General features: G+C 49.6%; 1 protein-coding gene across 1 annotated transcript; it reads left to right on the top strand.

Annotated features, from left to right (window-relative positions):
• The first annotated feature begins 160 nt into the window (after window positions 1-160).
• Window positions 161-23,002, top strand: LOC115083810 (gastrula zinc finger protein XlCGF57.1-like). The gene is made up of 2 exons (XM_029587833.1): window positions 161-207; window positions 19,195-23,002. Exons 1-2 carry the CDS (start codon window positions 174-176, stop codon window positions 20,895-20,897), a joined length of 1,737 nt encoding a protein of 578 aa, XP_029443693.1. The 5' UTR covers window positions 161-173; the 3' UTR covers window positions 20,898-23,002.
• Window positions 23,003-23,511: the final 509 nt, after the last annotated feature.

Below are 23,511 nucleotides of genomic sequence, written 5' to 3'. Positions count from 1 at the left end.
CCTTCCCCCTGTCCTGCTGAGTCCCAGCAATGGGAGATCATCTGATGAACTGTTGCTGAGTTTCTGGTTTTTTGTTTCAGGTCCCAGTAACCTTTGAGGACATCACTGTCTATTTCTCCCAGGAGGAGTGGGAGGGTTTAGAAGAATGGCAAAAGAAGCTTTACAAGGATGTGATGAAGGAGAATTATCAGATGCTCAGCTCACTAGGTGATTTTTTTTTCAGAAAAATAATTTGTGAGAGGGGAAGAACAGAATATTATTTGATCATAAATTGAATGAAAGCCTCTGTTATTGTGGCTCACTATAAACAAGGTCTTTTCTGGGATATTTTCCAATATTCCACTCTCAGTGATTTTGTGAATGACACCCTGGCCAGAAAGCAATAAAAGAAGACAATAGTACAGAAAGAGGGAATATGATAGAATTGTAAATGAAGCAGTCGAAAGGAAAGGGCTGAAAAATATCAATGGAGGAGAGAAGGAACATGAGGGAGTAGTTAGAAAAATGGGACAAAGCTTGACAGTGAGTCAAGGAAGGAGGCATAATAGATGAAAAACAGCAGATAGGGAGGGGAGAGACAAATCATGCATGAGAGAAAGTAAAGGATTTTGAAATATGTAAAAGGGGTAAAAGGCAAGAGGTCTTTCTGCATGTACTCATTGGTGTTAGTTGCTGCCTTGTTCCTGTATCTCCAGCGTTGCCTTGCTCCCTGCCTTCCCTCTGTGGACTGACTGTGGCTGACCATTGCCTGGACTCTGACTCTGCTTCTAGCTGCCTGCCCTGACCATTGCCTGCACTCTGACTCTGCTTCTAGCTGCATGCCCTGACCATTGCCTGGACTCTGACTCTGCTTCTAGCTGCCTGCCCTGACCATTGCCTGCACTCTGACTCTGCTTCTAGCTGCATGCCCTGACCATTGCCTGCACTCTGACTCTGCTTCTAGCTGCATGCCCTGACCATTGCCTGCACTCTGATTCTGCTTCTAGCTGCCTGCTCTGACCATTGCCTGGACTCTGATTCTGCTTCTAGCTGCCTGCTCTGACCATTGCCTGGACTCTGACTCTGCTTCTAGCTGCATGCCCTGACCATTGTCTGGACTCTGACTCTGCTTCTAGCTGCATGCCCTGACCATTGCCTGGACTCTGACTCTATTCTAGCTGCTTGCCCTGACCATTGCCTGCACTCTGACTCTGTTTCTAGCTGCATGCCCTGACCATTGCCTGCACTCTGACTCTGCTTCTAGCTGCCTGCCCTGACCATTGCCTGGACTTTGTCTCTGTCCTTATCTGCTTCAGCCTCGTCCTGTCCCACCAAGTCCTGCTGGCCTCCAGACCTCAAGGGCTCAACCTGCGGGGAAGAGGGTAGGTACAGGTGAAGATCTCGGACTCCTCGAACTTGCCTGTGGGTGTATCAGCTTCCACCCTCTGGGGCCTGATCCGTGTCTCTGTGCTTCAGGCTGTAGCAACTCAGCGGCAGCCAAGGGCTCACATTCCTCAGAGAGTGACACGGGCCTGAGGAGCGCTCTGCCTTTGCATCTGCTCTTGTTCAGCACATCACGTGACCCTTCCCCATCCTCCCCACTTCTCGGCCCAGCAGAAGAGATGTGCCAGACATTGGTGGCTTCAAAACCCATGATCCTCCTGCCATTGGTGCATCCCCTGTTCCTGGTTCAGATCTGCACGGAAGAGAGAGGAAAAGAACTGGGGGCAGGAGTTAGAAGTTCCAGACTGTTCTGCTGGCCAGGGAGAGTCAGAGGTTACTGCTCACTTCTTGGCCCCAGTGGTAGAAGGCAGAGGCCAGTTCCAGGACCATCTTGTTTTTCATCTGTGGCAGATATTCAAAATTGCACCCTTACCTCCACCTTTGCCAGCAATGGCTGTAGCACAGCTCTCTCTCTCTCTCTCTCTCTCTGATGGCTGCAGTGGTGGCTCCAGCACATTTTACCTCTCTCCCCACCCTCACTCCTTGACCAACAGCACCCAGCCTCCCTGCGCCCAGAAGCACCAGCCTCCCTGTTTTTCTAGTTCCCCTTCCCTCTGCCACTTCAGTTCCTCTCTCTGGTTCCTCCTCCCTCTGCCAGCAGCATCCAGTCCCCACCATCTTCTTCCCACCCCCACCACCTGCCTAGCAATATCTGGGCCTCCCCTGCCTATTAGCACCCGTTCTCTATTCCCCTGTCCCCTGCCCAGCAACACCAGTCCTCTGTCTCTGGTCTCCCTTACACAGCAACACCCAGCCCTTTCTCTCTGGCCTCTCTGTCTCTCTCTTACGTACCTTTCCCTGCTCCATGCCGGGCCCTTCACCATCCCGCTGCCATCTTGGAGCCACCAGGCTGAAGATCTTCCAAACAGCACCAGAAGACAGAATCCAGCGTGGGACCCATTGTCCAGAGGTTACTCAAAGGCCCTGTCCCCTCGAACCCCACAGGCTTCCTGTTGCTAAGGAAGCCTATGTAGGGGAACAGAAACACTGCAAGGCCATTATTTATACAGCACAGTATATGCTATGTCCATGCTGGCTCAGAGTCTCCATGCTGGTTCTATGCCACTATCTCAAAGGAAAGAGTGTCTCCTAATGCTGGACACTGGGCCAGTTCTGGCTCAGAGGGAAAGATGTCCCCTAACAGCATGCTAGGATATTGCATGAAAGGGGGGAATTGTTCTTTAACACTGTTCTGAAGCATTGCATCACTACTGAACATAAGAATTGCCATACTGTGTCAGGCCAAGGGTCCATCAAGCCCAGAATCCTGCTTCCAACAGTGGTCATTTCAGGTCATAAGTAAATGGCATGAGGCCAAACATTAAATATTAGATCCCATGCTGCTATCATGCAGTGATAAGCAGTGGCTAGTCTTTAAGTCTACTGGTTAATAACAGTTTTCCTAGCTTGTACACAGATGAACTCAGGACCAGTGGGTTTATGCTCCCCTGCCAGCAAATGGAGATGGAGCAAGCTGATGTCACAGTATATATAGCCCTGCAATGGCCCCAGCCTCCCAGTATTCTCCACCTCCAGCAGATGGTGGACGTGCATCTCCCAATGGGGATTGCTTTGAGCTTTTTGGAAGGAGAAATTTGAAATTCTAAATTAAGGAAAAGAAAGCCCCACTCTCCTGCGGTGATACCTAAAGGTCCCTCCCCCAGTTGAGAATTCCTGAGGTGATTTCCGTGGACCCTCAGAGGTGTGACTTGGTCTGGTAGCTGGATTTCCCGGCGTGGACTTAGCTGCTAGTTCAGCTGAAAGGCAGCAGGTGCAGGAGGCCAAGCATGGCGGTGACTGCAGATGCCCTCTCCCCCCACAGCCGGAGACCATCTCTGTACTCAGCTCTTAAGTGCTGAGCTCAGGTAAGGTTTAAAAAAAAAAAGAAGTTTTACCTTTGAATCAGAGACAGATGGGTTTCAAGATTTCCTCTGGTCTCCGGGCTTGGCACGCTGTACCAATGTTCGTTCCCACTCCCGTTGGGTTGGGGAACTGGGCAGCCTGGTGGGTTGAGCGGCCTCTGGTGGGCTAGGCCCCATACTTAGAATTTTTTCTTGCACGCTGTGTGGTAGGCCGCAGCGGCCATTTTCGTGCGCTCTTGTGTGTGCTGTACCCTCTATAGGCCATCAGTGTGTGCAGTGTGTCAGCTCTGCACACGCATTGTACACTTGGTTTTTGGGTTCGCTTTTTACGCACACAAACGTTTGTACACGCTTAACTTGGGGAACAGGTTGTGCATGTGCCTTGCTGTGCTTTCTTCTAGGCGCTTATTTTTTAGGCACATTTCATTCTGGAGCGCAAGCCGTTCCGACTCATGTTTACCACAGCAATGGCGCTGGAAAGCAAGAAGCCTAAGCGCCTTCGTATTTGTGTTGCCTGTCATATTAGGGCTTATCAGCCTGACCTGGCTTCTAACCTGTGTCAGCGCTGCTCAGACGCTCAGGAAGAGTTGTCCTCCTTGGATTTTGCTAAGCCTGGTTCCTCCCATTCTGTGGATGGGTTGGTCACGGCCTTGATTGGAGGGTCACCAGACCTTGGTTCTCCCTTGACTGGCTCCTCTGCTGGTGAGGGCAGTTCTGTGGGACCAGCTCCACTTCCTTCTGGGCTTGGTCTGGATCCTGCTGCTTTTTCTTGGGTGGAATTTTTTCAAGGCTTACAAGCTGCTTTTCTTCAGACGCAGTCCTCCGCTTTCCCCATTTCTGTCCGGTCGGACTCTCAGCCGGTGGCTCCTCCCTCTTCCAGTCCTATGTTTAGGCGCCCGAGCTCTCCTCGGCTCCCTGCGGGTGTTCCCAACAGGAATCCAGATGGCACTCATGATGGGGTTGATCCTGATTCCCTGGAAGATGGAGAAATTCTTCCAGGGCTGGAACCGTATCAAACCATCTTTCATAGAGATGAACTGCCGGCCCTGATTTCCCACACCTTGAAACAACTGGGTGTCCCTGGTTTGGATGCCATGTCGGAGCTGAGGAAGAATCCCATTTTGGTTTCCTTACATAAAGCCTCTTGTTTTTTTCCCCGAGGTGGATGCTGTTCAGGAATTGATTGATCTGGAATGGAACGCCCCAGAAGCAAATTTTAAAAGGGGTCGAACATTGGAAGGGCTGTACCCCCTGGATCCTGCTGTGAGAGAGTGTTTGTGTTTTCCCAAAGAGGATGCACTGGTATGTGGCATGTCCCGTAGAGAGAGAAGCGGCCTTGAAGGATGTACATGATAGAAGGATTGAGGCTATTCTTAAGCAAGCCTTTGAGGCAGTGGCGATGACTTCACAGATTGTTTCCTGTTGCGCCCTAGGGGCACCATCTTGTCTTCTCTTTCAGAAGGTTGATGAATCTGGAGGGAATTCCAGAGCGGTTATGGAGCCTGCTTTCGCCTTTTTAGCAGACATAGGCTGCAATTTGGTCTGTACCTCTGCCAGAGGAGTGGCTTCAGTGATAGCAGCCAGGCATCAACTCTAGTTGCAAAATTTGTCAGCTGACTTAGCCTCCAAAGCTAATCTTACCAAGATGCCCTTTAAAGGCTCGCTCTTGTTTGGGAGCGAGTTGGAGAAACTGCCAGTAAGTGGGGCGTGTCTCCAGTTCCTCGGTTGCCGGAGGATAAGAAGCAGTTACAGCACCCCTTCGGGGTACCAGGCAGTTTCGTCCCTACAGAAGGTCGACTTTTCAGCAGACTCGGCCTTTCGGTAAATCTCAATCCTTTCATCCCCGACAGCCCAAGAGAGGAGCGGCCTCAGGTGGTGGACCTACCCAAGCTTCCCAATGAAGGTTTGCCAACTCACCTTCTGAAACAAAGATAGGGGATGTCTCTTTCTCTCTCTCTATCACAGGTGGGTTGAGATCACATTGAACCAGTGGATCCTGGAGGTAATACGAGAAGGATATATGCTGGAATTTCTCAGTATTCCTCGGGACATGTTCATGGTGTCCCCATGCCACTCCCCGCAGAAGAAGCAGGTAATGGAGTATACGCTTTAAAGGCTCCTCAGGCTGAGGGTTGTGATTCCGGTGCCCACGTCTCAAGAAAGTATGGGGCGATATTCCGTTATTTTGTTGTGCCCAAGAAGGAGGACTCCTTTCGACTCATCCTGGATCTCAAGAGGGTTACCGTCATTTGAGGGTGACTCATTTTTGCATGGAAACCTTACGCTGTGTGATAATGGCGGTGTAGTCAGGGCAATTTCTGACTTACTTGGATCTGTCAGAGGCTTACCTTCATATTCCCATCCATTTGGAACACCAACGCTTTCTACTCTTTGTGGTTTTGGGGCACCATTATCGTTTTTAGGCACTGCCCTTTGGTATAGTCATCACTCCCAGAACATTTTCCAAGGTTATGGTGGTAGTAGCAGCCTTGCAAAAAGAAGGAATCCTGGTACACCTGTATTTGGACGACTGGCTGATTCAAGTCAAGTCTCAGGAAGAGAGCTGCCTGGTGACACACATTGCAGGAGCTTGGTTGGGTGATGAACCTGACCAAAAGCAATCTTCAGCCATCCCAGTCATTGGAATATCTGGGGGTCTGGTTTGACATGGGGCAGGACAGTGTTTTCATACCAGGAGTTCGGATCCAGAAATTGAGTTTTCAAGTGCGTCGGTTGCTGAACACCATACGCCCGACAGTATGGTCCTACCTACAGGTGCTCGACTTGATGGAGACTACCTGGAAGTGGTGCCATGAGCAAGGGCACATATACGTCCTCTTCAAAGCTCTCGGCTGTCTCGTTGGAACCCGCAGTCTCAGGACTATACGGTTTGCTCCACTTGCTGATAGAAATCTGCTCCTGTTTCCACAGGTGGTTACAGGAGGACCATCTGAGAAAGGGAGTTCCCTTGTCCTCGCCGACCTTGTTGGTACTCATGACTGAGGTGAGTCTCCATGGTTGGAGGGTTCACTGTCTGGCGTTAATGGCCCAAGGGCATTGGAATGCCGAAGACTCCCATTGGAACATGAATCACCTGGAAACCCGGGTGGTACAACTGGCCCGCTTGCAGTTCAGCCACAGGCTGTGGGATCAAATGGTTCATGTGATGTTGGACAATGCGATGACAGTGGCCTATATCAATTGCCAGGGAGGAACCAGAGCCAGCAAGTGTCACAGGAAATAGACCAGCTTATGGAATGGGCGGAAGGTCATCTGCAGATGATCTCGGCCTCTTACATTGCAGGAAAAGACAAAGTAAGAGTGGACTTTCTCAGTAGGGAGAGTCTGGACCCAGGAGAGTGGGTGTTGTCAGCCAAGGCGTTTCAGCTGATTGTGGATCACTGGGGCCTTCCGTTCCTATACCTGCTGGCGACTTCTCACAATGCGAAGGTTCCTCGATTCTATAATCGCAGGAGAGATCAGTGGTCCCTGGGAATAGATGCTGTTGTACAGGTCTGGCGGAAGACAGATTGCTTTATGCCTTTCCTCTGTGGCCCTTGCTGGGCAGGATAATTCGCAAGATCGAAGGCCACAGGGGACTAGTACTCATGGTGGCACTGGACTGGTCCAGGCGTCCGTGGTATGCAGATTTGCAAAGACTCCTGGTGGAGACCCCCCTTCATCTTCCACTGCACATGGATCTGTTACAGCAGGGACTGGTTCTTCAAGAGGATCTGACTTAGTTCTGTCTTACAGTTTGGCCCTTGAGAGGGCTTGCCTGTTAAAGCGTGGTTATTCCTCTACAGTGATTGCCACCTTACTCCGTGCTCGCAAGTTCTCCACTTCCTTGGCTTTGGGTAGGTTTGGAGAATTTTTGAGGCCTGGTGTGAGAAGTGGTGTGTTCTTCCTTGTTCAGTTAAGATCCCACTCATTCTTGATTTTTTTGCAGGATGGATTGAATAAAGGATTGGCCCTTAATTCCTTGAAGGTGCAGGTTGGGGCTCTTGCCTGTTTCAGAGTCCCGGTGAATGGTGTTTCCTTGTTGTCTTATCCTGATGTGGCCCATTTTTTGAAGGGAGTGAACCATCTTAGGCCTCCCTTGAGGTTACCAGATCCATTGTGGAGTCTTAACTTACTGCTGGATTTTTTGGCGGGCCCTACGTTCCAACCGCTGCGTAGCTTTCCTTGTGGTTGTTGACCTTCGAGACTGTTCCTGGTGGCTTTTTGCTCAGCATGTCAAATTTCTGAGCTGCAGGTACTCCTGGGGGAATTCTGCACAAAAAAATTAAAAATTTTGCGCACAAAAACTTAAAATTCTGCAAACTTTATATTGGGTCAAAATAACACAATTTACATGACAGTCTTTAAATGATTAACTTTTTTCTGTATTAATTTAAAATGCATTACTTAGAGATGCAGAATTTTAAATATTTTGAGCAGAATTTCCCTAGAAATTCACTGTAAGAGTGTCCCTTCCACACGCTCTCCCTACTCCCCTGGCCACTTTGCCCTCTCAGGCCCCAACTTCTCCACCTGCCAGTATCTCTCCCCTCCACCTCTAGGCTCAACCCCTTCCACTCTATTGCCAGTCCCAGAGTTTGACCCCATTCTCAGTACTGTCCCTCACACAGGCTCCCTCTGTCCCACCCTCTCTCACACACATGCTCCCTCTCTCTAATACACATACACACACCCTCATACAGGCTCCCTCACTCTCTCGCACACACACGTACATCCCCTCATACAGGGCCCTCTCTCTTGCATACACACCCACACAAGCTCCCTGTCTCTCTCACACATACATCCTCACACAGGCTCCCTCTGTCCCACCCTCTCTCACACACATGCTCCCTCTCTCTAATACACATACACACACCCTCATACAGGCTCCCTCACTCTCTAGCACACACACACAGGTCCCCTCATACAGGGCCCTCTCTCTTGCATACACACCCACACAAGCTCCCTGTCTCTCTCACACAGACATCCTCACACAGGCTACCTATGTCTCTGTCTCACGCAGCCCTTCACACAGGCTCTGTCTCACACATACACAATCCCTTCACACAGGCTAGCACCCTCACATACACACAATCCCTTTTTCATACACACGAGCTCCCAATCTCTCACACACACACACACTCCTTCACAATCTCCTCATATAGGCTCCCCCTGTCTGAACCCACACTCAAGCATCCCCTCTCTCTTACCTCCCATGCTCTCTCACCCTCCCCCACACTCCCTCCCCTCATATAGGCTCTCTGAAACCCATACTGAAGCATCCCCTCCCCACCCCCCTCTTACCTCCCAAGCTCTCTCTCACACCCTCCTGCTCTCTCTCACACACACATTTCTCTCTCATCGTTTGCAGCATGCCGGGGGTCTCCTCTGCGATTTTCTGCGCAGAGTTTGGCATTTCTGCGCAGGAGGGGATTTATGCACGCCGCAATAGCAGAGAATTCCCCCAGGACTAGCTGCAGGCCTTGTCTTTCCAGGAGCTGTTCCTTCGGGTGACTCCGGGGGTGTTACAGCTGTGACCTGTTCCATCTTTTTTGCCCAAGGTAGTCTCGGACTTTAATTTGAGTCAGTCTGTCTCCTTGTCATGCAGTTATTGGAGGTTTCTGAACCTTTTTGAAAGACGGGTCTCCTGTTTGTTCTCCATGGTGGGAGTAAGCAGGGTGCTCCGGCTTTGCGGGCTACCATAGCTCGTTGGATTAAGGAGGTTGTCACGGCCATATATGTGGAAGCTGGAAAGGCATTGCCTACTCAGGTTAGAGCTCATTCCACTAGGGCTCAGACAGTGTCTTGGGCGGAGGTTACATTGTTGTGTCCCATCGATATCTGCCGAGCTGCGATGTGTCCTCCTTACACACTTTTTCCAGGTTTTATCATCTGGATGTGCAGGCCCGGGAGGATGCAGCCTTTGCATGTGTGGTGTTGACTGGACCTCGGGCAGCCTCCCACCCTGTTGAGGAGTAGCTTTGGTACATCCCACTGGTCCTGAGTCTATCTACCTGATAATTTTGTTTTCCTTAGTGTAGACAGATGGACTCAGCTTCTCGTCCTCCGCTGCCGCGCAACCCGACGCAAACAAATCTACGCCTGATTTTATAACATGTGCGGCATTTTGGCCCGGTGGATGGAAATATACCCCTACTGTTATACTCTTCCCTGTTACACATGGAATTTCCACCCATAAAGGTTCTACTGTGCATGTCCTCTTGTGGGGCTTTGGGTCCCAAGGGATTACTGGTAAGTGTTCATCCAGTCCCTAGCTTGGGGTATCTAGAATCTTACTTGAGTTTGGTGTTTATGGTCGGTTGAGTACAGTTCTGGTTACCTGTTTTTAATTAAGTTTTTTTTGCTAGTCTGTCCACAGTTGCTTTTGAAGAGAATACGGGCAGGCTGGGGTCACTGCAGGGTTATATATACTGTGATGTCAGCTTGCTCCATCTCCATCTGCTGGCGGGGGAGTATAAACCCACTGGTTCTGAGTCCATCTGTCTACACTAAGGAAAACAAAATTATCACATAAGTAATTTCTCCATTAACTCTAGGAACTTGTCCAAACTGTTTTTAACCCAGCTATACTAAATGCCTTAACCACTTCCTCTGACAGTGAATTCTAGAGCTTAATTGTGCATTGAGTAAAAAAAAAATTTGATTTGATTTAAATGTGCTACTTACTAACTTCATGGACTATTCTCTGGTCTTGTAAGGTCAATATTCAAAACTAAACACTTAGATGGATAACTTGGAGTTAGATTCATAAGTTGTGAGTTATCCATCTAAATGCTTTTGAATATTGACTTCTGTAATTTTTGAAAGAGTAAATAACCAAATTACCTTAACCTGTTCTATTCCAATCATGATTTTCTATACCTCTCTCTTATCTCCCCTCCCCCTTCTCCAAGCTGAACAGCCCTAACCTCTTTACCCTTTCCTCATAGAGGAGCCATTCCATCCCATTTGTCATTTTGGTTACCCTTCTCTGTACCTTCTCCAGTGCAATTATATCTTTTTTGAGATGCGGTGACCAGAATTGCACACAGTATTCAAGATGCTGTCTCACCATGGAGTGATACAGAGGCATTAAGACATCCTCCAGTTTATTCACCATTCCCTTCCTAATAATTCCTAACATTCTGTTTGCTTTTTTGACCGCCACAGCACACTGAGCAGAAGGTTTCAATATATTGTCCACTGTCATGCTGAAATCCTTTTGAGTGGTAACTCCTAATATGGAACTGTTAGGATTGTGGACCTTTGTGTTGGGGTGAGGTTGGCACAACCTTCATGGAAGGCCCTGAAGGTCCTCATCACCCACTGGCAGAACAGATGGTGCAGAAACTGAATTGCAGCTTCACCTGTACCAACCTCTTTCCCCTCGGTTTGAGCCTTTGGGTTCTGGGAACTGGCAGCTCTCTGGTGGCAGCCTCTTTAACCCCTCTATCATCTAACAGTCCAGTCAAATACCTCACAGGCTTCCTGCTTCAGATACAATTTTTAAAGTTTTTCTTACGAGTTGTTGCCTCTACAGCTGGCTTCTTTTCAAATTCTCTTTTAGCCTGCCTTATTAGTGTTTTATATCTAACTTGCCAGTGCTTATGCTTTTTCCTATTTTCTTCAGATGGATCCTTTTTCCTGTTTTTGAAAGATGTTCTTTTGGATAACATAGCCTCTTTCATTTCACTTTTTAACCATGCCAGCGGTTATTTGCCTTCTTTCCACTTTTATTAATGCATGGAATACATCTGGACTAAGCATCCAAAATAGTATTTCCCTGTACGTACCGGATCAGTCCAGACACCTGGGTTGTGACTCCGCACCAGCAGGTGGAGAGAGAGTAAAACTTGTCGGGCTCCCTACATATAGTAAGGTGCCACCCACAGCCCCTCAGTCTTTCTCTGTCTCCAGCAGATGGGGCAGGTCCACCCACAGTCTCTGGGATCCCTGGGGTTGGAGTTAGCCAGTCAGGGATAGAAAAAAAAACAAAAAAAAACCATTGGACAGAAAGGGGTTTTCCTTTTTTGTTTTTAATTCATAGTAAAAAAAAACAAAAAAAAACAAATAGAATTAATTAGAAAGTTTTGGGCCAGGAAGCTCCCGGTGGAAGTGCCTCCCAGGGGGGTTGCCAGATCCTGAGGGGATCATCCTCCCCTGGTAGAGGCCGCTGCTGGGGTCGAGGACCCGGCCCCTCTGGCAGCAGCGTTGGGGGTGACACCGGGGAGCCCGGTTCACTCACCCCCAGTGGAGCCCGGAGGTTTTTCAGCACCCTGGTCAGCGACTTTAGTAACAAAAAAAAAAAAAAAAAAGTTTTTTACTTTTGCGCCGGCTCTCTCTCTCTCTCCCGCGCGACGTTTCGTTCGGGGGGGGGGGGGGGGGCGGTTTGTTTTGATTAGGGCTGCGGCGTTTTTTGTGCGATCTCGGCCGGAATGCCCGTCGGGGCCGCCTGCCGCGCGTGCGGCTCCGCGCGCACGCGAGTCTCGAGGGACGGCATGTGCTCGGGCTGCCTCGCCGGAGGCGAGGGACCGTCCGGGGGCGATCGGGGGGGTCGGACCCGGGCGTCTCGTTCGCCGCCGCGCGTTGGTGCAGTGCAGGAGGTGGGGCCGGATCCGTTCCCGCTTAGCGCGGGAGCGGCGGCCATTTTGTCGACCGTCCACGAGGCGACCAGGAGAGCCATGGAACATGGCTCCCAGCCCCCTCCGCTCTCCCCCCAGCCTCGGGCCGCGTCGGGGGCGCCTCGGGGTGCCTCCGATGCGGCTGACTGGGGTTCGGGGGAGGGGCGCTCGGACTCTGAAGAGTCCTTTTCGGAGGATTTTAATTTTTTATTAAAAAAATTGGCGATGTATCAGAGGGAGCGGCGCAGGCACGGGAAAGTGCCAGGAGATGCGGATGGACGGTCCCGCTCCCGGAAGAGGTCTGCCCGCCCTAGAGACACGGCTGTGCCCCCGAAGGACAAGCGGCTGGCGCGTGGCGCACCCCAGGACGCGGATTCAGAATCCACTTCCTCGGAGGAGGAACGGTCGATCTCGGGGGCGCCGGAAGGGCCTGAGGGGCCCGATGAGCAGGGTCCAGCGCAGTCAGGCGCAGGCAAGGGCGCGCAGGCTGGGGATGGTGACGACCCCAAGGTCGTCCGCCTGTTTAAGAGGGAGGAGCTTTCCCCTCTCATCCCAGCGATCCTCGACGAGATTGGAGTGGAGGCCCCGCCGGTGGAAACCCGTCAAGGGCCTAAGATGGATCCGGTACTCCTGGGACTCGCGGGTCCTACGGTAGCATTCCCTTTCCATTTTTCTGCGTCTGACATTCTCTTCCGAGAATGGGACACCCCGGAGTTGGGCCTCAAGGTAAGTAAGGCTATGGATAAGCTATATCCTCTGCCGGAGGATGCCTTGGAGCTCCTGCGGCTCCCTCGCGTGGATGCCGCTGTGTCGGCGGTCACCAAAAGGTCGACCATTCCTGTCACCGGCGCTACGGCGCTGCGGGATGTCCAGGATCGGAAGCTGGAGGTGCAGCTCAAGAAAGTTTTCGAGGTGTCAGCCCTGGGAGCCAGGGCTGCTATTTGCAGCAATTTTGCGTTGCGGGCTGGGCTCCGCTGGGCCCAGACCTTACAAGCGAATGCGGGTCTCTCAGAAGGGGAGGCTGCTCAGGCGGACCTTCTGGAGGCAGTAATCGCTTACAGCGCTGATGCCATGCACGATCTGCTGCGCACCTCGGCCCGGGCCATGGTGTCTGCGGTTTCAGCACGTCGTCTTCTCTGGCTCCGAAACTGGGCGGCGGACGGTACGTCTAAGGCTCATCTCGGCGCCTTGCCTTTTAAGGGGAAGTTGCTGTTTGGAAAGCAGCTGGATGATATCATGCAGTTCCTGAGTGAGAACAAGGCTTTTAAGCTACCGGAGGACAGGCCACGTCCTAGACCAAATTTTTCTGCACGGAACCGTTTTCGAAACAACCGTCGCCAGAGGCCGCAGAGGTCAGCTGGGGCAGGTCAATCCTTCAGAGGAGGCGCTACCAGAGCGTTGACCTGGCCCCAGCCCTTTCGGGGGAAGAGATTCAACAAGTCAGGTGGATCCTCGGCGGGATCCGGGGCCAAGTCGGCCCAATGATACACAATTGGTTCGTTTCTCGGCGAGGGCTCAGGAGGCTGCGCCACCGGTGGGAGCGCGCCTCGAGCTTTTTTACGAGGAATGGACCAAAATCACTTCGGACCAGTGGGTGTTAGACGTGATAAGACACAGTTACGCGTTAGAATTTGCACGTCTCCCCTGGGACAAGTTTCTCGTCTCCCCCTGCAAGGCCGTAGCCAAAAGGGCCGCCGTACGGGCAACCCTTCAGCGTCTGGAGGTGCTGGGCGCCATCACTACCGTTCCGCCGACGCAACGGGGCATGGGAAGGTACTCCATTTATTTCGTGGTTCCAAAGAAGGACGGAGCGTACCGTCCGATCCTCGATCTAAACGGAGTAAACCGGTGCCTTCGTGTGCCCCGGTTCAAGATGGAAACAGTTCGCTCGGTAGTGGCGGCGGTTCGCCCGGGCGAGTTCCTGGCGTCCCTGGATCTGACGGAGGCGTATCTCCACATAGGGATCCAGCCAGCCTATCATCAGTACTTGCAATTTTGTATCCTGGGCAAGCATTTCCAGTTCAGGGCTCTTCCCTTCGGTCTAGCCACGGCTCCACGCACCTTCACCAAGGTTATGGTGGTGGTGGCTGCTCAGCTCCGACGGGAAGGGCTCTTCGTTCATCCTTACCTGGACGATTGGCTCATTCGGGCCAAATCAGAGTTGGAGTGTCGGCAAGCGGTGGCCAGGGTTCTGCAGCTCCTGCGGTCGCTTGGTTGGGTGGTCAATCTAGCCAAGAGTCACCTTCAGCCCACCCAGAGGTTGGAATATCTGGGGGCCTTGTTCGACACCAAGGAGGCCACGGTATCCCTGACTCAGGACAGGGTCCTCAAGCTCCAGGGACAGGTGCGGCGTTTGCTAGCCCTACGATGCCCTTTGGTCCGCGACTACCTGATGGTCTTGGGTTCCATGGCGTCGACACTCGCCTTGGTGCCCTGGGCTTTTGCTCATCTGCGACCGTTACAATCAGCGTTACTCTCCCGCTGGAGGCCGGTCTCGGAGGAGTTCCTGCGCCCGCTGCTTCTCACGGACCGCGCCAGGGCCAGCCTGCAGTGGTGGCTCTGCCCCAACCATCTGACGTGCGGCGTTTCTCTGATCCTGCCCAACTGGACGGTGATCACGACGGATGCCAGTCTCTCGGGTTGGGGAGCGGTCTGTGGGGGGCGCTCGGTGCAGGGTCTGTGGTCAGCTCAGCAATCGCAGTGGTCCATCAATCGGTTGGAGACCAAGGCGGTGGCACTGGCGTTGCAAGCTTTTCTGCCATGGATACGGGGCCAGGCGGTACGAGTCCTATCGGACAACGCCACCACGGTAGCCTATATCAACCGCCAAGGCGGGACAAGGAGTCAGCAAGTGGCGGAGGAAGCGGCTCAGTTGATGGACTGGGCGGAACGGCACCTCAGCAGCATTGCGGCGTCACACATCGCCGGCGTCGACAACGTACAAGCGGACTTCCTCAGCCGGCATCGGCTGGATCCAGGGGAGTGGGAGCTCCCGGAGGTAGCATATCGTCTCATCTGTGCCAGATGGGGTCAACCACGTCTAGATCTGATGGCCACCGCGCACAACGCAAAGGCTCCGAGGTTCTTCAGCCGTCGGAGGGAGCGGGGCGCGGAAGGGGTCGATGCACTCGTGCTTCCTTGGCCCACGGACGTGCTGCTCTACGTGTTTCCCCCGTGGCCTCTGATAGGCAAGGTGCTCCGACGGATCGAGCTACATCCGGCGGCGGTGATATTGGTGGCGCCGGAGTGGCCACGACGTCCGTGGTTCGCGGATCTTCTGCGGCTGGCGGTGGAATCTCCGCTCCATTTGCGGGGCGACGCGACCATTCTGCGGCAGGGACCCGTCTGTTTGGAGGACGTGGATCACTTCTGTCTCGCGGCTTGGCTTTTGAGAGGGCGCGCCTAAGATCCAAGGGGTACTCCGAGGCAGTGGTCACCACGTTGTTGAGGGCTAGAAAACAGTCCACGTCTTTGACCTACATGAGGGTCTGGACGGTCTTTGAGGACTGGTGTAGTGCTCACGAGGTGAACCCCATTCGACCGGAGGTGCCGGAGATTCTCTCCTTCCTGCAAGAGGGCCTCTCGAAGGGACTGTCCTGGAGTACCCTGAAGGTTCAGGTGGCAGCCCTTGGCTGCCTTCGAGGAAAGGTCCAGGGAGTGTCTTTGGCGGGCCATCCAGATGTGACGCGGTTTCTGCGGGGGGCAAAGCATCTCCGGCCGCCGGTCCGGAATCCGTGTCCCTCCTGGAACTTAAACTGCGTGCTTTCGGCTCTTTGTGGGTCGCCTTTTGAACCGGTCAAGCGTGCGACGTTGAAGGATTTAACATTGAAACAGTGTTCTTGGTCGCTATTACGTCCGCGCGTCGGGTCTCGGAGTTACAAGCTCTTTCTTGTAGAGAACCGTTTTTGCGTTTTACAGAGACTGGTGTCTCACTACGGACTGTTCCCTCCTTTTTACCCAAGGTGGTGTCGTCTTTTCACTTAAATCAGTCAGTTGATCTTCCCGGGTTTTCGGCCATGGATCCTCAGGCCAGAGGATCAAGGGAACTGAGGAAACTTTATGTCCGTAGGATTCTACTTCGTTATCTGGAAGTTACGAATCCTTTTCGGGTTTCCGATCACTTGTTTTTTCTCTGGTCGGGGCCTCGTAGAGGATCGGCGGCTTCCCGGGCCACGATTGCGCGTTGGCTCAAGGAGGCGATCGGTTCGGCGTATCTTCTGCAGGGCAAGTTGGCACCCAGGGAGCTTCGGGCCCATTCGACACGGGCGCAGGCCACGTCTTGGGCCGAAGTTTCTAGTGTAGCCACACAGGAGATCTGCAGAGCGGCAACGTGGAAATCGTTGCACACTTTCACGAGACATTACAGGCTTGATGTCCAGGCGGCTGAGGCTCAGGGTTTTGGGGCGAGTGTTCTCCGAGCGGGACTCTCTGCTTCCCACCCTGGGTAAATTGGCTCTGGTACATCCCAGGTGTCTGGACTGATCCGGTACGTACAGGGAAAGGAAAATTAGTTCTTACCTGATAATTTTCGTTCCTGTAGTACACGGATCAGTCCAGACTCCCGCCCGTCTGTGTCTTGTAGTTTGTCAGAAGAAAGAGAGAGAGTCTGCTCGGTTGCTTATTTGGCCATTGTAGTTTTGCAGTTTTTTGCACGTTGTGTTCATGGTTCTGAAGGTTTTCGGCTCCAGCTCAGGGGCTGTTGTGAATTGGCCTCATGTTTGGGGGTTTTTTTCTAGTTAGCTAGTTTTGGCTTTATCTGGCTTTGACATTACGTGCGACTGAGGGGCTGTGGGTGGCACCTTACTATATGTAGGGAGCCCGACAAGTTTTACTCTGTCTCCACCTGCTGGTGCGGAGTCACAACCCAGGTGTCTGGACTGATCCGTGTACTACAGGAACGAAAATTATCAGGTAAGAACTAATTTTCCTTTTTAAACAATGACCACACCTGATACGAACTCTTAATCTTTGTAGCTGCATCTTTCATTTTTTTTCTATTTTACTCATTTTATCAAAGTCTCTCTTTTGAAAGTTTAATGCTAGAGCTGTAGATTTACTTAATGGCCTCCCGCCAGTCATTAAATCAAATTTGATCATGTTATGATCACTGTTGCCAAGTGGTCCCACCATTGTTACCTCTCACACCATATCCTGTGTTCAACTAAGAATTAAGTCTAAAAAAATTCCCCCATCTTGTCGATTCCTGAACCTACTGCTCCATGAAGCAATCATTTATTTTATCTAGGAACTTTACCTCCTTAGCATGTCTTGATGTGACATTTACCCAGTCAATTATGGGGTAATTGAAATCTCCCATTATTTCTGTGCTGCCAAATTTGTTAGCTTCTCTAATCTCTCTTAGCAGTTCCATGTCACTCTGTTCATTTTGGCCCGGTGGACGGAAATATACCCCTACTGTTACCCTCTTCCCTGTTACACATGGAATTTCCACCCATAAAGATTCTACTATGCATGTAGTCTCTTGTAGGATCTTCATTCTGTTGGACTCTGTCATCCCTAACATAAAGCACCATCCCTCCCCGCCACAGCAAGCTCACCCAGCCTGTGATTGCCATAGAATTTGTATCCTGGTATAGCAGTGTCCCATTGGTTATCTTCCTTCCACCAAGTGTCTGAGATGCCAATTATGTCTACCTCTTCAATTCATGCTATACATTCTACCTCTGCCATCTTATTTTTTAGATTTCTGTCATTCGCATTTCAAAGTGTGTTTTTTGTTTGTATTAGCAATCTGCTTATCGGTTGACAGGGGTAATTTGAAATATTTTAATTTAGGTGGTTCTTTACTTATTGGCACATGAGATACTTTTGCTTTTATCAGAACCTCTCTATCAGGCTGCCCTAACTCCTCTGTAGTTTTAGTATCCTTCAAAGAACTATGCGCTGCTGAGCGACTGTAGGCTTTCCCCTTTGTTCTAGTTTAAAAGCTGCTCTCTCTCTTTTTTTGAGGATTAGGCGCCAGCAGCCTGGTTCCACCCTGGTTAAAGTGTAACCCATCCATTTAGACTAGGCTCCTCCTTCCCCAAAATGTCATCCAGTTCCTAAAAAAACAAAAGCCCTCATCCTTGTACCATAATCTCAGCCACAGTTTGAGACTCCGGAGCTCTGCCTGCCTCTGGGTTCCTGCGAGTGGACAGGGAGCATTTCTGTGAATGCTATGTTGGAGGTTCTAGATTTAAGCTTTCTACCTAAGAGCCTAAATTTGGCTTCCAGAACCTCCTTTCCATTCTGCAGAAATGGGTCAGTACTGCATGACTAGGTGAATTGTCCCAGAACACCATATTTGGATATTGGGTTAGTACCAGTTCAGAGTTAAAGAGCGCTTGCTCCCTAACACCATGTTGGCATATTGAGTTAGTACTGAATGAAAAAGGGAAGTGATCTTTGACATGGTGCTGAAGCGTTGGGTCTTTACTGAAATGCTGCAGAGAGGAGGGGATATAACTGCAATAACTCTCCTGTTCCCTTTGAGGCAGGGGTTCCCCGAGAGACACAAACAGGTCTGGTATTCCGGGTTGTCAAGCTGAAAACCCCTACATTGCAAACTCATGCAGGGTTTTTTATTAGATAAGGCAATAATGGAACATCCCCTGACTTATTGTTGCACTGCAGGTACAAATAAAACAGGTAACATTCACTGTTAGGGAAAAGCTTAGACCTAGTCCATAGATCCAGTCCAAGTCAATTCACAGTAATTCCTTTTCATACACAAACACAGACAATGCCTGAGACTCAACTTCTACTTACAGACTTTGATACAGAACTTCAAGACTTCACATCACGTAACATAGCATTAGTGTACATGTGAGAAGAGCTCATGGGTCTTCCTCTGGGATCCCAAACCATCCCTGCAGCATTCCTTTTGAATACCCTGAGGATCTATCTGGCTCCTTGGGAGTGGGGCCATACAGTAGACAGAACCTGGCTTTCTCAGAGCCATTCTGTGGCTCCGTTCACAGCACACCAGCCCTCAGCCAAGCAAACCCTGGCTCGACTGGCTGGTCCTGACGAGGGTATGCAATATATGCAAATTAGACCATGTGCACGCAATTACCACTGAAAAATATTCATTGGCAATGTCCTGAACACCAGACCTTTTTGTGGCCCTTGAGAACTGCAGCTCTGAGATTAGTGTATGATGGGAAAACCCTGACCATTGTGAGTCTCCCTCACATCAGATAATGTCTGTCTTTTCTTTTCTTATCCAGAAATCGATGAGTCCAAGCAAAGTCATAGAAAGACACGTCCTAAGGAACCCATTAAATATCTGGAAGTGACAAAAACTGTACCAGAGAGAGGAGGAGGGGATAGCTGTGCATGTTGTGAATGGGGAAAAAACTGCTGGACTCAGTATAAACCAGAGGAAGGACTGAGAAACCCACCAGGAGAATCCACTGAGCGTGTGACGCCCTGTGAGCAAAGTTTCAGTGATATCCAGCACACTGTGAAGCAGCAGAGAAACCAGAAAATAGAACAGGCTGTATGTAATGAATGTGGAAACTGCTTCATGGATCAGAGAGCTCTAAAGTCACAAGATGGATTTCATGGAGAAGAGAAACCATATACATGTGCAGACTGTGGCAATAATCTTAGTCATAAGAGCCCTGTGCCGGTACACCAGAAAATCCACTCTAATCATTATAGATCACTTCTCTGTATTGAAGATGAGAAATGTTTCCTTCACAAACCAGACCTGGTAATGTCTAAGAGAACTCACACAGGAAAGAGATCCCTTTTATGCACTGAATGTGGTGAAAGCTTTGTGCAGAAGGCGAGTCTTCTGTTACATCAGAAAACTCATAAAAGAGAGTGGCCTTCTCCATGCACAGTTTGTGAGACATGCACTATCAAGAACAGAGATCTCATATTACACAAGAGAAGCCACACAGGAGAGAGACCTTTTCCATGCACTGAATGTGGGAAAAGCTTCTGTGAAAAAGAAAAACTTAAACGGCACCTACAAATTCATACTGGGGGAAGACCCTTTCCATGCACTGAGTGTGGGAAGAGCTTCAGTCAGAAAAGATATCTTGCACAACACCTGAGAATTCATGTTGGAGAAAGACCCTTTCTGTGCTTTGAATGTGGGAAAAGGTTTATTCAAAAGAGCAGTCTTGTAGAGCATCTGCGAATCCACTCTGGAGAGAGATCCTTTTCATGTACTTATTGTGAGAAAAGCTTTATCAAGAAGAGGGATCTTGTGATACACAAGAGAAGCCACACAGGAGAGAGGCCTTTTCTGTGCACTGAATGTGGGAAAAGCTTCAGTCAGAAAGGACATCTTATTGAACACCTGAGAATTCACACCGGAGAGAGACCTTATCTATGCAACAAATGTGGTAAAAGCTTTAATTTGAAGAGTATTCTGATGACTCATCAGAGAACCCATTTGGCGACACCAGCCCGTGAGAGGCCTTTTGCATGTACTCAATGTGAGAAGAATTTCATTTATAAGAAAAACCTAATAATTCACCAGAGAACCCACACAGGGGAGAAGCCATTTCCTTGCACTGAATGCGGAAGAAATTTTATTTGGAATTCCGATCTTCAGATACACCTGAGAATCCACTCTGGAGAGAATCCCTTCCAGTGCAAGGAATGCAGGAGAAGCTTCAGTAGGAAGTGTTCTCTCATACGGCACCTACTGATTCATACTGGGAAAAGACCCTTTCCATGTAATGAATGTGGGAAAAGCTTTCGTCACAAGGGAAGTCTTGTAGATCACTTGAAAATCCACTCTGGAGAGGGACCTTTTCCTTGCATTGACTGTGGGAAAAGCTTTAGTAAGAAGGGGAGCCTTCTGATGCACCAAAGGACCCATAAAGAAGAGAGGCCCTTTCTATGCAGGGAATGTGGGAGAAGTTTCAGTCTGAAGGAAGATATTCTGGATCACTTAAGAGAGCACTGGTGATCTGCGGGGTAGTGAATAATTAGAGTAGAATTCGCTTGCCAAGTCTTGCTGAGTACCTTCACATAGTGATTTAATTGTATAATTTTATTAATTTCAGTTGTCTTTTATTATATCATTTATACACTGCAGTATGCAATAACATTTTTCAGTGCTGTTTGCAATTAAAATATAATGCATTCAAAAATTAAAGGAAGCACATTTACAAACAAAATTAAATGCATAGTTTGAAATAATAAAACAAAACACAACAACATGATAAATTAAACAAAACACAATCATATGAACTATAAAATATCCAGACCAAATCTCAGCAAGGCAACCACTACCATTTAAGTCTGAAAGAAAGCATAAAGACCGCATATCCCCCAGAATGAAAAAGTGCCTACCCTGTGCCTCAGTATTAAGGCTAATGATGGTGTTAGCGACAGAGCAGAATCATCAGATGAAGACAGCACCACTGGTACAGTATAGGCCCTAGGAATCTGTTCATAGACCCACCTCAACAGGAAACATACCACGACAGCTGATGAAAAAAACTGAGGACTCAATACAATTATATGGACCCCTAAAGATAAAAAGGAGATAAGGAACTGCCATTTAATGGAATAAGAAATTTTCTTACCTGCTAATTTTCATTACATGAATCCTGCTACAACAGTCCAGTGAGTCCTTACAAATGGGTTATGTCCCCCTCCCAGCAGATGGAGGCAGGGCACAAAGACTGAGTATAGGTGTGATGAGCATCATGAGTGTGAGCCCTTAGTGCTGTGGCCTGGTTGGAGCAGCCTAGTAGGCGAACCTATTAGACCCATGCCAACAGCTGGCAAATGCGCAGTGAAGTGGGACAGACTGAAGCTTCGCCTATACCTCCCCCGCAGTTTGAGCCCTTGGGTTCTGATGGCTGGCAGAACTTAGGTGGGCCCCGAGGGTGGTCAGGCAAATGAGAGTCCAGGAACAAACCTGGAGATAGGGCAGGCAGCAGACAAGGATAGGTCAGTGTCCAAGGCTGAGGTCAGGTGCAGGCGGCAGGCAAGACATGGTCAAGGTCCAAGGCTGAGGTCAAATACTGGGAGATCAAGATAAGACAGAGAAAGGCTAAGACAAGGAAAGGCTAGAGCAGGAACTGTAATAGGAACACTAGGTCAGGCAGGAGCACTGGAGCAACAAGCATTGTTTCACAGCAGGAGACCTGTTGCTGAGGCTTTGTAGAAGTGCTAGCCAGGCACTTAAGGAGAGGGTCTGTTGATGTCAACCCATGCATGCCAACAGAGGACTTTCCCACCAGAGGACCTTTAAAGTGTGCACACCTATGGGAGGGCATGGTGATTCCAGAGACCAGGCATCGGCGTTCACAGTGAGTGCAGCCGGTCATAGGTCTTGGCCGGCCAAAAGTAATAAGTGGTGCCGCACAAAGAAATGCCAGTATATACATGATAAAGCACTGAGAATAAACTGAGTTAATAATCAAAAAGAAAAAACATGCTTGGAGAGAACACCACCCTCCCTCTTATGATTACAAAACTGTAGAAGTCAGCACTCGAACAGGACAGGCGAAGCAAGAGAATTGCAGCAAACTAACTGTATCAAGCCAGCCCTACTTCCCGGGAGGCTTCTGGATTGGTGAAAAGAAAACTAACAGGTAAGAAAACGTCTCCTTCCATTTCATCCTGCTACACCAGTCCAGTGAGTCCTTACAGGTGGGAAAGAAGTAAGGTCTGCTTTAAGGACACCAGCCCATAAGCTGCATTCCCTCTAGCAAGAACATCCAGGTAATAATGTTTTCTAAAAGACTGCAAAGACTATCACATAGCTGCTTTGCAAATCTCTTCTGGGATCACAGCAACCACCTCCACCCCAGACAAAGACTGTGCTCTAGTAAAAAAGCACATGAACAAGCTCAGCAACTTTCCGGCCCCTAAACAAGGCAAGAGATTGTATCTCGACTCCATGGGGCTATGGTAGCCTTGGAGGCCACTTTGCCTTTACAGGTATCCCCAACCAAGATTTGTCTGTTTTATGGAAACAAATAATCATCTCCAAATAACAGAAGACACCTAAGAGACTTGCTTGCTTCCTGACCCCCTTCCATAGAAAAGGGAGGCAAAGAGACTATTTCAAATAGAAAAATGACACCACAAATTTCGTCCTCTTGGAATTGCCTCTATGATGTTTAGTTTTTGAACAAATATGTTTACTTCTTATCTGTAAGTTGTGTAATTAGAATGTATGTTCAAAACTTTAATATTTCATTTTGCAAAGTTGATTCTTACTTTGTAATAGTTTTGAAAAACTAATAAAAAAAACAAAACAAAAAAACGATGACACCACTTTAGGCAAGAAGCCTAAACCTATAAAATATGGCGGACTGAACAAAATGCTAACAAAACACTAACAGGAAGACAACTTTCAAGGTAAGATCTTTCAAAGAAGCATGTTTCGGGGGTCAGAGAGGGGCTGAGACCAAATGCGTTCAGTACTTAATTGAGGTCTCCTTGAGGCAATATAGACCTGAAAGGAAAACAAACTCTCTTAACTCCCCGAAGAAAACAAAACATATCTGAATTGGCTGCTACTGAAACCCCCTGCATCTTGCCCATGTAACAAGAAATAGCCA

The sequence above is a fragment of the Rhinatrema bivittatum genome, chromosome 2 (genome assembly GCF_901001135.1).
Source record: "Rhinatrema bivittatum chromosome 2, aRhiBiv1.1, whole genome shotgun sequence".
NCBI lineage: Eukaryota > Metazoa > Chordata > Amphibia > Gymnophiona > Rhinatrematidae > Rhinatrema > Rhinatrema bivittatum.
The sequence above is the reverse complement of the archived record's forward strand: the minus strand, read 5'-3'. Positions and strand labels throughout refer to the sequence as shown.